The sequence below is a fragment of the Balaenoptera ricei genome, chromosome 1 (genome assembly GCF_028023285.1).
Source record: "Balaenoptera ricei isolate mBalRic1 chromosome 1, mBalRic1.hap2, whole genome shotgun sequence".
In the NCBI taxonomy this organism is placed as follows: domain Eukaryota; kingdom Metazoa; phylum Chordata; class Mammalia; order Artiodactyla; family Balaenopteridae; genus Balaenoptera; species Balaenoptera ricei.
Window position 1 is genome coordinate 191,777,783 of NC_082639.1, and position 16,104 is coordinate 191,793,886.

General features: G+C 45.0%; 1 protein-coding gene across 2 annotated transcripts in view; it reads left to right on the forward strand.

The window, feature by feature from the left end:
* The first annotated feature begins 7,660 nt into the window (after nucleotides 1–7,660).
* The window catches only part of CAMSAP2 (calmodulin regulated spectrin associated protein family member 2), a 103,267-nt gene continuing 94,823 nt past the window's right edge, over nucleotides 7,661–16,104 (forward strand). For both annotated transcript variants that reach the window (XM_059943141.1, XM_059943151.1), the window contains exon 1: nucleotides 7,661–7,991. In XM_059943141.1, the coding sequence (XP_059799124.1) occupies nucleotides 7,853–7,991 (139 nt within the window). In that variant the 5' untranslated portion in view covers nucleotides 7,661–7,852. The remainder of the gene's footprint in view (nucleotides 7,992–16,104) is intronic.

The following is a 16,104-nucleotide window of genomic DNA, read 5'->3' on the forward strand; positions in this document are numbered from 1 at the left end:
CTCTACAAATGACCCAATTTTGTTCCTTTTTATGGCTGAGTAATATTCCATTGTATATATGTACCACATCTTCTGTACCCATTCGTCTGTCGATGGGCATTTAGGTTGCTTCCATGTCCTGGCTATTGTGAATAGTGCTGCAATGAACAATGGGGTGCATGTGTCTTTTTGAATTATGGTTTTCTCTGGGTATATGCCCAGTAGTGGGATTGCTGGGTTATATGGTAATTATAGTTTTAGTTTTTTAAGGAACCTCCATACTGTTCTCCATAGTGGCTGTATCAGTTTACATTCCCACCAACAGTGCAAGAGGGTACCCTTCTCTCTACACCATCTCCAGCATTTGTTGTTTGTAGATTTTCTGACGATGTCCATTCTAACTGGTGTGAGGTGATACCTCATTGCAGTTTTGATTTGCATTTCTCTAATAATTACTGATGTTGAGCATCTTTTCATGTGTTAGCTGACCATCTGTATGTCTTCTTTGGAGAAATGTCTCTTTAGGTCTTCTGCCCATTTTTTGATTGAGTTGTTTGTTTTTTTAATATTGAGCTGCATGAGAAGATTGTCTCTTCTCTTATGGTGCACAGAAAGAATTATAATTCAAGACAAAACTTACCATAAAAGGGCACAAATCGATCCGGGAAGCCAACGGTGGGGCAGTGAAGGCTTCATAGAGAAGGTGGCATTTGAGGCAGATATTGAAAGATGAGAGGATTTCGATAGCTCATGTTGGTCTGGTGGAGGGTGTTATGGAAGGAGGTTAGAAAAAAATCATCCAAATCAATAAGCCTGGGAAAGGATTCAAAATGTTCAAGGTCTTGAGAGCAATTTGGCTCGATATGTACTGGAGAATACTGGGGAAATACAAACATAGCGAAGGCCATTTTGTAGGGGATCCTCAGAATCAAGGCAAATGTTTAGACCACGTTTAGGAAGCCAGGCAGATCAAGCAAGCAGGTGTGTGCGGATGGAGAGATTCCTGACCTTGAAATCAGGAGCCGTGACTTTGAGTGTCCGCTCTGTTCTCCCCATGAAACCTTGAGGAATTCTCTTACTCTCTCTGGGCCTCCATTTTCCAGCTGTAAAATGCGATTAATACCTCGAGTACATGCTATCTTATTATTCAATTCAATAAGCTGCAGTATGTGAAAGGCCTAGGACAGTATCAGACACATAGTCTGAAACCATGAAAGTTTGCTGGTTGTGGATATTTGTTGAATCACCAAAATTCAGGTTTAGGAAGATTCTCACATTCACCTGTGGGCTCAGAAAGTGAGAAATAGTGGGAGTGGATGAGAGGGAACGGAAGTGAGAGATATTCGGATTGGTTGGGTGCAGGGCTCGAGGACGATGACACATGTTAGCAGCACGTGCGAGTCAGAAGCTGAGACACAGATTAGGGAACTGCCTGGTCCAGTGATGAGAGTTGAAGCCATAAAGACATCCCTGTGATGCCAGGAGCAGGAGTGTAGAGGAAGGAGGGGGCCAAGGGCTGAGTTTTGACCGTCTCCTCTGCTGGGCTTGGAAGGACAGCAGAGAGAACACGGGTCTCCCGGAGCCCACAGAACCTGAGAGAGAAGATGGCCTCAGGAACAAAGGGGCAGTTGTAAGTGCCACACGTCACGGGGGCCAAAGAAACAGGAGCACAGGAGTCACAACAGGAGCTCGTGAAGGACTTTTGTGAGCACAGTGTCAGTGGGTCGGGGGGAGCCGAAGCCACATAGCAGGAAAGAGTGAAGAGGTGAGTTTAAAATAGATTAAGTTAATGTTTGGAATGAGTAAAGATGCCTATGAATCAAAAGGTACCAAAGCATATAAAGAGAAGCCTAGGTCTCTCACCTACTCCTCCAATTTCTTGTTCAAACATTCAGGAATATCCATGGAGAGTCAATGAATATGTATTTTTGTCTTTGGTTTTTGGTTTTCCGGTTTTTTTAGTACTGAGAATTTTTTTATTGTTATTTTATGATAGTTTCACACATTTTAATATATACCTGATTCTTCATAATCTGAATTTATAGTAACATAGCAGGCATGTTTTCTAAATACCAACTAAAACCTACTACTCTGCACCCCCCTTTCTACTTGACCATATGATGTCTTGGAGATCTCTCTATATGATCCCGATGTACAGCGTAATTTATTTGATCAGTCTTGACGCAATCCTCTACTGGTGGATATGTGGGATGTTTCCATCAAGAACTTGATAAAAAGAACAAAATCTTCATGAGTGACTAGGTGACGTTCTAAAACTCTAGACCTTGATGACTCAAGTAGCGGAACTACTGGATTTACCCACAAACAGCTGCATACATTCCCCTCTTGCTAGACTTCTTCCAGTTTTTTTTTTTTGGCCAAGTCATGCAGCATGTGGGATCTTCCCCCACCAGGTATTGAACCTGTGCCCCCTTCCCCGCTGCGTTGGGAATGCGGAGTGTTAACCACTGGACCGCCAGGGAAGTCCCCTTCCAGTTTTTATTTGGTCCTTGCCTTCACTGGAGGACCCCATTTCTTGTCCTGTAACCTCCCCTAGCCTTTTTGCATTATCCTATCATAATGCTTTCTGGAAATAAAAAAAGTAACTTCTGCTCTAAAGATTTAAATCTTGAACGCTAGCCAGCTGACTGATTAAACCTTCAGTTATGGTCTGGTAAAGTACAGAGATGTCACCCTCCCATTGTGGCCTGTTGGCATTGGGAGTGCCTTAGAATTTGCCTAACTCTACCTCCTTTGTTCTACAGAAGTGGAAATCGGAGAGCAGAGAAGTGACATGTGTTCCCCCAAATCATGTGGCCAAACAGTAGTGGACCCCAAGGTCCTCACTCCCTTTTTTTTTTTTTTTAAATAAATAAATATATTTATTTATTTATTTATTTATTTATTTATTTATTTATTTATGGCTGAGTTGGGTCTTTGTTGCTGCATGCAGGCTTTCTCTAGTTGCGGCGAGCGGGGGCTACTCTTCGTTGCGGTGCGCGGGCTTCTCACTGCGGGCTTCTCACTGCGGTGGCTTCTCTTGTTGCAGAGCACGGGCTCTAGGTGCGTGAGCTTCAGTAGCTGTGGCGCAGGCTTAGTTGTTCCGCAGCATGTGGGATCTTCCCCGACCAGTGCTCGAACCCGTGTCGCCTGCATTGGCCGGTGGATTCTCAACCACTGCGCCACCAGGGAAGCCCTCACTCCCTTTTTTGTTTTTTGTTTTGTTTGATTTTTTGTTTTTTGGCCACGCCATGCAGCTTGTGGGATCTTAGTTCCCTGACCAGGGATTGAACCCGGCCCCGGCAGTGAGAGCGCAGAGCCCTAACCACTGGATCACCAGGGAGTTCCCCCAGACTGGTGTTCTTTCTGTTTCCTCCAAGATCCTTACCCGTCTTCAATGATTCTGAAAGTGGTAGAAGCATTGTCCATTACTGGAGACTCAGGTTTGAGCAGGGAATAAATAAAGGACAAAGGTCTTAGGGATCTGGGAAACGGGAGGGCCGCCCCTGGGAAGCTGAGGGCCAGGCTTCTTGGTTGGGTTTAGACACTGACTCACGGGGCCCTGCTGGGAGGGTTCGGGAATCCCAGGGTTTCAGCTGCCCCAGCTCCACACTTGGCCTCAGACCACACAGGCCTTGCTGGAGTCGCTGTGAAGGTTGATGAGGTAATCCTTGTAAAACTCTGTTAGCTCTGCGGGTGAAAACCACAACCGTGTCTAGAAATGATGGAGTGCCTGCCATTCGGCCCACACTCTTCTACCCCAACTTGGTTTACCAGATGCGGCTATACTTCAGCCAGTTTAACATCTTATTGTCATCAGTTAGCTAAGCATTCTTGGTTTTTTTTAAACCTACCCCACCCCTGCCAGTCATTCTTAACCTGGCTGATTCAAAGGTGACTTATTCTATTTCCTTGAGTTTCAAAATAACATAAGGTCTCCACCACTTCCTTAAGTCCTCTGTACCTTGGTTACTCCATTTGCCAAATGAGGAAAATCGGGCTGTGGTGAAGGTTAAATAAGTTAATGTATGTGGAACAGGGCCTGATACACACAAAGTGCTCAATAAGCGTTAGCTCCTGTGAGTGTAACTAATTGAAAATGGATGACAGTATGTGAATACGTGCATTCAGTTAAAGAAATAACGTGCATTCTTACTGTAGTGCTTAGTGTAGTGTAGTGTTTAGTGTTTCTCTGTTTCCGAGGGGACGCAATGAAGATTTCTGTGGGTGAAGTAACGAGGCTTTGAGCCTATGAAGATGTAATCATGCCAACGGGAGGAGAATTGGGCTGCCCAGTCCCCGAGATCTCTCAGTTTTCCCATTCAAAATTTGCTTTCTCAGCTCTCTTGTTCGACACTGCAGCCTCAGCACCCAGGTACTCAATCAATATTGGCTTATGAATGAATGAATAAATTTATGAGTCTATCCAAAGACAGAGAAATGGAGGATGGCCCCAAGGAAGGAAGTCTGGCTGACATTGTGGATTTTCCAGGAGAAAGGAGATCAACTTTTAAAACAGAGAGGAGGAGGAATAGACATGTAGGAATAGTGTAACTGTTGCCTGATGGATAGATTCCAAGCCTGGAGATAAAAAATAGAGGGATGGTTGTACGGTTGGACAAGCTGGCCCAAAGAATCATTGGGTTTTGTTTCTGATTTTTAATGAAGTCAGATACCTCAAGAAGGCAGCGGAGAGCGTTTCTTTTTGACAGCGGTACTCTGCAGAGATTTCCAATTGTTAAAAGGGATCATTCGGAAGGTATCACAAAGAGCACCCTATTAGAGTGTCTGTCTCCCTGAAAGTAAATCCTTCTTCTTTGTACTCAGGGTGTTTCTCTGTTAATAATAGCCTCCTACTATGACCCCAAGTTTCACAGCCTCCCTGAAAGTAAAAGCTGCTCTTTGTGTAGGCTTTTTTTTTTTTTTTCCATTCCTACACACACTCCCCCCCAATTGGGGTCATAGTTATGCCATCGCTACTAAATGCATCACCACTGAATCAAAGGACAAGCAGAGCAACTGTCTGTGCTTCCTTCTCTTCCTCATCGTGTTTATTTAGGTTGAAATCGTTTTCAGTAAAATTCAACAAGCATTCACCCAGCACCCTCTGTGAGCGAAGCACTGTGCTAGGTCACAAACACAGCATAGAGTTGGTTGGGCGTGGTTTCTGGCCTCGAGAATCTTGCATTGGTTTGCAGATGGTCACGGTGACTGGTGAAATGCTTTGGCATCTCTCTTCAACCTTTCCAGTATATAGGTTTCTCTTAATTTGACTTGTCACTTTAGGATTTCGTTGAAGGTGAACTTGAGTACATTCGGTTTAACAGAAGTCGCTACGAAACCCTCCTGATCCCTCTCTCTGGATGTTCCCTCTGCACTTTATGTGCACTTACCTCTTTTACGTCATTGTATTATATTTATTTATGTACATGTCAGCCTCCGTAATCTGGGGAGGGAACAGGCACAGGGAAAGGAGCCCGGGGAGTGGAGCCAGAAGACCTATGCTTGTTTTTGAAGTCAGACTCAGGTATGAATCAACCATGAAATCTTGCCCACGCAACTTAATCCCTCTGATCCTCAGTCCTGTATCTAGAATTGAAAGATAGTAATAACGCCTATTTCACAGCATGGATGTGAGAATTAAGGTAGTTATCATATGAATGTGCTGTGTCAACTATTATTCATATGCTAGTTTTATTATCCCCTGAATGATCTAGCAAAAGGCCTTGCCCATGAGAAATACTTTATTAATATTCATTCACTTATTGAAAAATGACATCAACCACCCTGTGGTGTGTTATTCTTGTCACTCACGTTCTTTTTGTAGCCCATATTGTTAGTAGGTTTATCTGTAATGCCCTACTAGGTTCCAGGGGAGTATTTGTAGGGATCAAAGGGGCCTGCTTGCCAGTGGAGCTGCCCTTTTAGATAGTAGGGTCCAAAGCCCGCTCCCCACCCCCCATATTTCGTATGTCCTGCTTCCATCTTAAGGGCAGGGAGTACCAGAGAAGCCCTAGTAGTTAAAGCATGGACTTTGGAGTAAGACAGTCCTGGGTTCAAATCTTGGGTCAACCAGTTTACTAGTTGTGTGATATGGGGTAATTTTCAAATTTTTCTGAGCTTTCCTTTTTTGTATGTGTGTGAAATGAAGATAACACAGGGTTGGACAATGATTAAAATTCGATAATGTATTGAAAGGAGATAATGTGAGGAATTCTGAGTTAAATAAGCTCAACAAGAGTGAACTACGATGATATCCATCCCGAGTCCTTGTACATTAATTGAGCAAGTACTATGGGTTGGGCCCTACGTGGGTGCGGGAGATAGATGCTGTCATCAGTGGGAAGACAGACAAGTCCTAGATGGTTGCATGTACAGTATGTGCAAGAGCTGGGACGGAACAACACGGTGCTCTGGGAACAGGAGAGCACCTGCCTGGCAGCCCTGACGGGGAGGATCAAGAGCTGTCAGGGAAGGCTTCCAGGAGGAGGTGATTCCTGTGAGAGCCTTGCGGGCCGAGTAGGAGTGAGCCAAGGGGACAGAAGGAGCACGGCTGAGCCAGGACACTGACATCTGAGAAGATGCCCCTTCGGGATAACGGAGCGGCTCTGACAAAATGCAGCCACAAGGGTTTGTGGATGCCAGGTCATGCGGTTGGCTTCGTGCAGGAACTGATGCTTTGTTTGGAGGCGCTGATGGATGTGCCCCCCCTCCCGAGGGAGGACATTTAAGTGGAGAGCATGGAGTAAAGTATCCTGAAGTCGTGAAATCAACACCGGTGGGGAGCTTCCCAGATCCTCAATCCTGGTCAAGCCTCACGTGTGACTTAATCACCCCACTTGACCTCTATACCTTTGTGGTCAATCAGCGATCACACCCACCCCCTCGGGTTACTTAGAGGACTAGATGGAATTGTTTAGGCACAAGTTGGCAGCAAAGTGTGTGCCACCAAATAAGCATTTTAATAAACATCAGTTCTCTGTGCCTCAGCACTGCGTCGCGAAAACACGAAAGCCACAGCGAGGCCCGTCTCCCCCTCCCTCCCCGCCTCTCCAGCAGGGTCAGCGGCCGCCGCACGCCGGGCCAGGACGCCAGGATGTGCACTCGGCTGACCAGCAGAGCCGCCGCCGCCACCGCGCATGCTCCGCGGGCCGCCGGGACCCCCGCTGGGCGGCGGGCGGGGCGGGCCGCGCGAGGACGCATGCGCAGATCCGCGCCGTCGCTCGGTCCAGTGCGGCAGCTGGAAAACCGCAGCTGCGGCGGCGGAGGCGGCTACAGCGCGGGCGGCCGCAGGGGAAGCGCGGGGCAGGGCTGGCCGGGCGGGGCCCGAGCGCCGGGCTGACGGCGTCCGCAAGGCGGAGGGCGCGGTGCGGCAGCGCGGCGGTGGCGGGGAGCGGGCGCCGGGAGGGACGGCTGTCGGCGCCCGCGCCGCAGGGACTTTGACGTTCTCCGCGGCGGCTCCGGTTGCGCCGGGTGGGGGCCGCCCGAGTCCCCCGGCCGCGTCCCCGGCGAGTCCCAGCGGCCCCGCGCTCCGGCCGGCGGGCGCCCCGAGGGCAGGGCCGCAAGCGGAGGGCGGCGCTGCGGGCGGCGCGATGGCGGGACGGCCCCCGCGACGTGACCGCTGAGGACGCCCCCGCCGCGCCCGGGCCCGGCCGCGCCGAGACAAAGGGGAGGCGCCCGCACGCGCGCTCGCGGGAGGCTCGCGGGACGGCCGGACGCGGCGCCGCCTCATCCCGGGCCGGGCGCGCGGGGCCGATGCTCTGAGCGGCCCGGACCCAGGCCTGGACCCAGACCCCGACCCCCACCCCCCAGCGCCTACCCCGCGGCCGGCAGCACCATGTGAAGGGCGGGCCGGCGCCCCGAGCGCGTGAAGATGGGGGATGCTGCAGACCCCCGGGACGGGAGGAGGACGTTCATTGTTCCAGCCATCAAGCCCTTCGACCACTACGACTTCTCCAGGGCCAAAATCGCCTGCAATCTGGCCTGGCTGGTGGCCAAGGCCTTCGGGACAGGTACGTGGTGCCCGCCCCCCATCCCTCCATCCCTCCGTCCCCGCAGGCTGCGCGCGTCCCCGTTTTGTTTCCCATCCTCTGGTCCCCTTCGCGCGTGTCTCCGCGCACAGGCTCGGGGACGCGATGGGAGAAGAAAGGAGGGGGGATAACGCAGGTTTGCTCTTCAATCAGGAGCCCTTGATTTGGGCAGGTGGGATGCGGCCAGATTCCTTTTATTGGATAGCAAAAGTGGGTGTGTTTTTTTGTTTTTTGTTTTCCCCCTCCCAGTGACCAATTTGGTCATGTTTTTACATGGGGTGGTTTTAATTTGTGGTATTTTCCTCATCGTGCTGCATTCATTTCCCCCACAGTCATAGTTGTGATTACACCACCGAGAAATCTGAGTTGGTTTCGTTATTATTGGAAGGAGGTGGATGGCACACAGACTACATTGATTTTGACATTTGTAACCGTGGCTGCGATTCAGGGTCCGTGGACTGTACCGTGGCCTCTGTCGGAGCGCAGTATTCATTTTTGTCGTCATTCTTGAAGCCCGTGTCCTCCCGTACACGTTTCAGGCTCTATTAAACCAGTTATTAAAACCCGATATTTAGCTTGCTGTGTGTCATGTCCTATTTTTACTTCGTGTTCAGACACATTCCTTTTCCCAAATATTTTGGCTTCATAAATTAAGAAAAACAACAACTCCCTACTGTGGGATTTTTTTTTTTTTTTTAAATAGAAGAGTTTTTGGAGGGCATGTGCTGTTGACACAAATTGTATAGGACGGTAGGCGTCAGACACTCCCGCCTTTACCCAGTCTTTGCAAAATGACAGGAAAAGGGCCTCCTGTTGTAATTCCTTAGCTGTTGCTTTAGGAGCCCATGTTGTGGAGCTCTGAAAGCATTGCCTTCTCACGTGGAGATGCTCATGGAAGGTAATTTCATCTAATAACTTTGAGTTATTTTGTAAGATTTCTGTGGCCTAGTTAAATATTGGATGTGTAAAATATTTATTGAGAAGTTTCTTATATTTACAGACTTTTCTCCAGATGTTAAATACAGGGGTTTTTTTGTTTTGTTTTTTTTGAGGGGAAGAGGATGGCTTATTTCCAATTTTAGGACCGTGAAAATTTGTGGGTAAATGTTTTAATTCATTCTTACTGTTTAAACATACACAGCTGGATACATACACAGGTGACTATCAGGGCTGCATATTTAGTTAACTAGCAAATGAATCTCAGTGTTTAGAAAACTATTTGAATTAGTTTTGAGGGAAACTTCACGTTACAGTGATTTTGTGTTTATGACAGCTTTTGTTTTATTTGAATTATCATGCTTTGATATTGAAGTAGAAAGATGTTAAAGGTTTTATTTATTTATTTTTGGCTGCGTTGGGTCTTCGTTGCTGCTCTCAGGCTTTCTCTAGTTGCGGTGAGTGGGGGCTACTCTTCGTTGCGGTGCGCGGGCTTCTCATTGCGGCGGCTTCTCTTGTTGCGGAGCACGGGCTCTAGGCATGCGGGCTTCAGTAGTTGTGGCACGTGGGCTCAGTAGTTGTGGCGCGTGGGCTTAGTTGCTCCGCGGCACGTGGGATCTTCCTGGATCAGGGCTCAAACCCGTGTCCCCTGCATTGGCAGGCGGATTCTTAACCACTGTGCCACCAGGGAAGTCCCGATGTTAAAGGTTTTAAAACTAGCATCAGGAGTAAATATAATAAAAAATTTATTTTGAAATAATTTAGATTTTAAAGATTTCTTTGGAACTAAATGTGTAGAGTAACACCTGGGAGGAAACACAAAGTGTTAGTATATTTTTGTTTTCTGGCACCACTGATATCGGTGGTGAAAACAATAGATGTATTTTGGTTTTAACTTAAGCAGCATACTGAAGCTAATATCCATTTAGAGGAGAAATGAAAGCTATTTAAGTTTTCTTTTTTTTTTTAAAGGTTTTTTTGATGTGGACCATTTTTTAAAGTCTTTATTGAATTTGTTACAATATTGCTTCTGTTTTATGTTTTTGGTTTTTTGGCCAGGAGGCATGTGGGATCTCAGCTCCCCGACGAGGGGTTGAACCTGCACCCTCTGCATTGGAAGGCGAAGTCTTAACCAGTGGACTGCCAGGGAAGTCCCTATTTAAGTATTTAGAAAAGATGGAAAGAGTGAAATTGATATAGTGACCTCTGTGGAAAAGCAATGTGTACAAAATGGAAGGCAGAGGGAATAGCAAAAATATTTTCTTTCCTTCTGAAACTGAGAGGAAACTTGTAGTACAGATGTCACAGTGTTGCCCTGGATTCACAAGGGTTCCTAACCAGAAAACGGCCTACCCCCTGGATACCTGTCAGGCAAGTTTACTAGATCCTGGACCAGTTGAGAAACAAGTGTTGAACACACTTGGCGAAGAAGAGAAGAGGAAGGAACAGAGTATCCGTGGAATGTGTGTTGTGCCTGGGCACTGCACTAGATGCTTTGCATTATGTTGTGTATTTGGGACTTACAGCAGCTCTGTGATGTAGGTAGCGTACTCCTCATTTAAAAAAGAGAGGACGCCAGTGCAGAGAGGTGAAACAACTTCCCCGCGGTCACAGTTTTAGTACGGGCAGACATGAGCTTTGATTTGATTGTCTGACTAAAGGGTATGGCGTTGGTGAGGGCAGGCATGCCTCTTGTATGCCCGATACCTCAAACACATTGCTTCGTTTATTCCCACAGCATCCCTCTGGAAAGATATTGTCCTCATTTTGCAGGTGAGGGAAGAAGCTCAGATGAATTTGCTCAAGGTTAAACATCTGGCAAGCGGTGGATCCCGCGGGCCAGTGCAGGTCTTTCTGACTCTTAAGTCTGCGCTGTTTACCCCGCTCTGCACAGTAAGCCTCTCATCTGCCAGTGTGCAGAATGGGCACACAGCACGCGTTAGAAGTCTTACTGATTTATTTTCTTTAAAGGATGGGCAGATCTTAACACACTCTGAGATGGTTTAGATGAATGTTGTTGGTACTTACAGTTGTCTTGGCAACAGAGTGGATGAAAGTCATATTTAAAATGGAATGAAAATCAAGCTTAGAAGACCTTAAGAGTCACTTAGTAACAAGAAATTATATTATTAAGAATGTTATCTTTGTACATTTGTTTATTCTTTAATCAACAGTCTTTCAAAGTATAAATTTATATGGAGTGAGTTGAAAAAATGTAACGTTTCATTTCTTTTGATGTAAATTTTCTGCATTTGCTGCAGACACTTATATGGCAGATGTTAGTAGACAACATATGTCAGAGGTATTGCTAGTGGTATTCAGTTAATCATTCAAAACATTAGCCCAAATTTAAGTTATGATTTACTAAAATCACTTCTTTAATGATGACATGTCCGGTCTTCAGGCACCAATTTAGTCTTTTTCCGTTAGAAAGTTTCTAACTTTTGACATATTAAAAAGAAGTCAATTTTAGAACCGTATGTTGGAAAATTCATTTCAAATGATAGCTAGAAATCAATTTTAGGCACAGAATGAAGTTACTGAACTATAAAAGGTAAATAAAGCGCTAGCATTGTAATACCTAGAAAGCAAATAGAGTATTTACTTAATTTGAAGTCTTCTATCAGAGCTTGGAATCATATTCTTTTTCTTTACACTAAAAATATTCCAAATAACCCAAATCTTCATAGTTTATTTTGTGGAAGAATGCAGGTACAGTTTTGATCAAATGAAGAATAAGTTTGTTTAGGTGAATTTTAATCTGTAAACCAATTAGATACTTTAAGCAAATTGCGGAAGAGGGGGAAGTTAAACTGTGCTGTGTCTAATGTATTTGAACAGCTTAACCCATTTAGCAGTGATATTACTGAGTTTGCTTTAAGTGCTTTGGGGAAAATGGTGGGTGCAAACCCTTTTATGACCTTCTTCCTTACTAAATTCTTGCATTTGGAGGCAGCTCTGTGAGGCTTGCAGGATCTCAGTTCCCCAGTCAGGGATTGAACCCAGGCCATGGCAGTGAGAGCACTGAGTCCTAACCCCTGGACTGCCAGGGAATTCCCAGCATTTGGAGTTCGTAACGTGGCACTTAAGGCCCAATTCCTAGTGTCACTTTATCATTTCAACTTTATCAACTATCATTCTCCCTTTCATACCGTGTAGTTTGATACAAACTACAAAACATATAGCAGAATATAAAATCATCTGCTATTGTAAATAACCCTTATTTTATTTCTTTGTATATCCCAACACGTTTTCTCAAAAACTTGTCTCACACCTGACTCTCATGCACGTGTGAAGGATGTGCTGTCAGCGGACAGCACTGTGGTTAAGAGAGACTGATTGCAGAGAGGCCTGTTTGGGAAGTTCTTGTAGGCGTCTGGGCAAGAGATCGTGAGAGCTTGAAGCAGCCGTGCGGAAATGCTGCTAATATTAATTGAGTACTTACTGTGTGTCGGTCACTTTCCGTGTATCATCTCATTTTAATCCTCATGCCAGCCTTGAGAGGTGGAAACTGTCCATCACTCCAGTGTTACTGATGAGGAGACGAGGCCCAGAGGGTTAGGGACTCACCCAGAGCCACCCAGCTTATGGTGCTGTGTTCTGAGCCTGATTTCAGGCAGCCCACTTTACCATGTGCTGTTTGGGGAGAAGTCAAATGAATGGAAAAGAGGCAAGAGATAGAAAAAACATTGCAAAGGTATAATCCCTAGTGTTTCTAATTCTTTATTTATTTTTACTTATTTTGGGCTGTGTTGGGTCTTCGTCTCTGTGCGAGGGCTTTCTCCAGTTGCGGCAAGCGGGGGCCACTCTTCATCGCTGTGCGCGGGCCTCTCACTATCACGGGCTCTCTTGTTGCGGAGCACAGGCTCCAGACGCGCAGGCTCAGTAGTTGTGGCTCACGGGCCCAGTTGCTCCGCGGCATGTGGGATCTTCCCAGACCAGGGCTCGAACCCGTGTCCCCTGCATTGGCAGGCAGATTCTCAACCACTGCGCCACCAGGGAAGCCCCCTAGTGTTTCTAAATGACTGAATTTGGGGTGCATGGGGAGAGGATGAGGTCCCCTGAGGTTGTAAGGAGAATGAGGTTACTTGAGCTTTTGAGATTTGGTGACTGGGAGGGTGAGTCCAGTGCCATTGGCAGAGATGGAGAGCAGCAAGTTAAATGGCAAGTCAGCTTTGTTCTGGGGAACCTTAAGCTTGATGTGTTGGCCAGATACCTTATCTAAGAAATCTAGTAAGGTAGGTAGCTGTAAATGTGGGTAGGGAGTATGATTGACCAGGTGAGGCTACAAAATAGCAATTTGGGAATCTTCTGCCTATAAAGTGTAATTTAAATCAGAAGCAGATGACACCGTAGAGCGATAGAAAAGATTTGAGACAGAATCTAGGGTGGTGAACACTTAGAATAGTTTTGGGAGGAGGCTGAGGAAAAGAAGATGGAATTAGAGCAGAGAGTTAGGAAAAGAATTAAGAAAGTGTAAAGATACTGAGGCCCTGGAAGGAGAAAGTTTCCAGGCGGGTGGTCTTATTAACAGTGTCAAAGGCTACAGGTATTTAAACCATGCCTGAGTGGCAGATGCGGGTGGCGGGTGGAGCACGTGGTCTGTGTGCCAGCACAGAGCTCGGAACCCAAGTGCCGTTAGTGCAACAACATAGACCAGCAGGATTGGAGGAGGTTTATGTGATGAGTAGTGGGAGACGCAGCTTGAAAGGTAAATTGGGATTGTTTGAAGGGCCACGTTAGGGAATTTGGTATTTGTTTAGTAGATAAATAAATTATCCTAAGCACATTGGATTTTTGAAAAAGCTACTATGATTTATTGAGCACATACTTTGTGTTAAGTACAGTTTTGAACATTTTATATGCCTTATTTTAATTCTGAGAACGACCCTATTAAGTAGATATTATTTTATTTCTTCTTCTGCCACTCTAAGGTAGGGTTTCCCACTGCAGAACTACTGGCTGGCTCCTTCCTTGTTGAGGGGGCCGTCCTATGCATTGTAGGATTTTAGCAGCATCCTGGCCTCTACCCACTAGGTGACAGTGGTATTCCCCACTCCTACTTCTTCCCCAGTTGTAACACCCAGAAGTGTCTCCAGACATTGCCGCTGTCTCCTGGGGCCAATACGACCCCAGCTTAAGAATCACTGCTATGAAGACTGTGAGATACACCTTCAATTTAAAAAGGTTTTTTGGACATTAAAGTACAAATTTGTTACAACATGTCCTGATTTCACAGATATTCAAATGGAAAATAAGAATTTAGGAAATATGATAGTTTGCCCTTTTTATAAAAGAGGAAATGGGTTTAGAGGGGTTAAATAACTTGCCCTTGATCATCCAGCTTGTAAATGGTGGAACAAAAATTAGAGTCAAAACCTTTATTATACTAAAGTTTGTATTTTGACCTCTGTGTTATACTCTTCCTAGAGTTCATTACAGCTTTGTAGTATAATACTGGAAGTGAAGGCACAAAGAAAGCGTGAAAACCTTTCAAATGTAAGTCTTAAATTTTTTGTTTTTCGTGGAATTTAAAAGTATATTTAATTCTTCTTCAACGAACCTGTTTGTATTTGATTAGTTAGTACAGAAATAGGAAACATTTAGCATCGGTCTGTCATTTCAGGGTCGTTCCCCGCCCTCCCCCACCAGTGGATCTAGTTTTTTAGGTACTAGTTTATGGACCTTTTCTATTGGTAAATTACAAATAATGATCTTTAAATTAATATTACACATTTGTTAGTAGTCACAGCGTGGTGCTTCTGCTGAGATAATAATTGTATTCACTGATCACATTTAGCACTTTCCTTCCTGTGCCTTGCATGGTTTCTCCTTTTCTTTTTAAACACGCATTCTGCATCAACGTAACATTCTGGGTTAAAGGGCGACACCCCAACACTGTAGTGTCTTTCCAGCTCTCCTTCTACCACCTGCTCCCTTTTTGGGGGGCTTTTTCCTAAAGTCTTTATCTCAGTTGCCCTGCTTGCTGAATAGTCATGATAATAAGCATTTGTTTTGCCTTCTTTAGAAGAAAAAGCATATACATTGAAACATGAATTGATCCACCTCACACTTAGGCTACCTTTGGATATTCTGTTTCCCATTGTGGAATGGAATTGTATTTCTTTAATAATTTCAAAGAATTCTTTTTATTAAAAATACTTTTTTCGGAAACGAAATTGGGTCATTTGTAGAGACGTGGATGGATCTAGAGACTGTCATACAGAGTGAAGTAAGTCAGAAAGAGAAAAACAAATATCATATATTAACGCATATGTGTGGAACCTAGAAAAATGATACAGATGAACCGGTTTGCAGGGCAGAAATTGAGACACAGATGTAGAGAACAAACATATGGACACCAAGGGGGGAAAGTGGCGGGACGGGGTGGTGGTGGTGGTGTGAATTGGGAGATTGGGATTGACATGTATACACTGATGTGTATAAAATGGATGACTAATAAGAACCTGCTGTATACAAAAATAAATAAAATAAAATTCAAAAATTAAAAAAAAACAAACAACTTTTTCAACTATGAACTGGGAAAGATAAAACAGAGGCTGGGAATCCAGCACTAGAGAGAAAACCGAACTCCCTCTGTAACCCTCACGGTTGTACCCCGAGTGTTAGGCCTAGTCGAGTTTATGAAGCACCTGAAAATGGTTTTTTGAGGTAAAGAAATAGAATTTCCGTTCACTGAAAAAGTATTCGTCTCCTTACTCCATATTTAACAAATACAGGTTCCTGGGAATGTGTGTGTATGATCTTAAAAAGTTATTTTGAATCTACCCCCGTTCCCACTCCCGGCCGTCTCCTTCAAACCATTTTCTATCTCTAAAATGGGAATTACAAGCAAATTTTGAGTACTTTAGGCTCTTGGAATAAAAAATATTTGAAATGCTTGAAATACTTTAAAAGACATTTGTCCTCAGCAAAGGAAAGTTTCAAAGTAGATGGTTTCATTTTTTTCTGCTGGCATTTTACTACTACTTTCAAGACTCTCTTTCAACTGTCTTCTTGTTTTCCATTCTTTTTTTTTAATGACATTCATATTACGAGGGTGCTGACTCGTAAATTTTTCTCTAATTTACGTGTTTTGTAGAACTTTGTATTGTAACAGATTTTGAAACAGCAGAAATATCCTTTTTTCTTTTTTAGC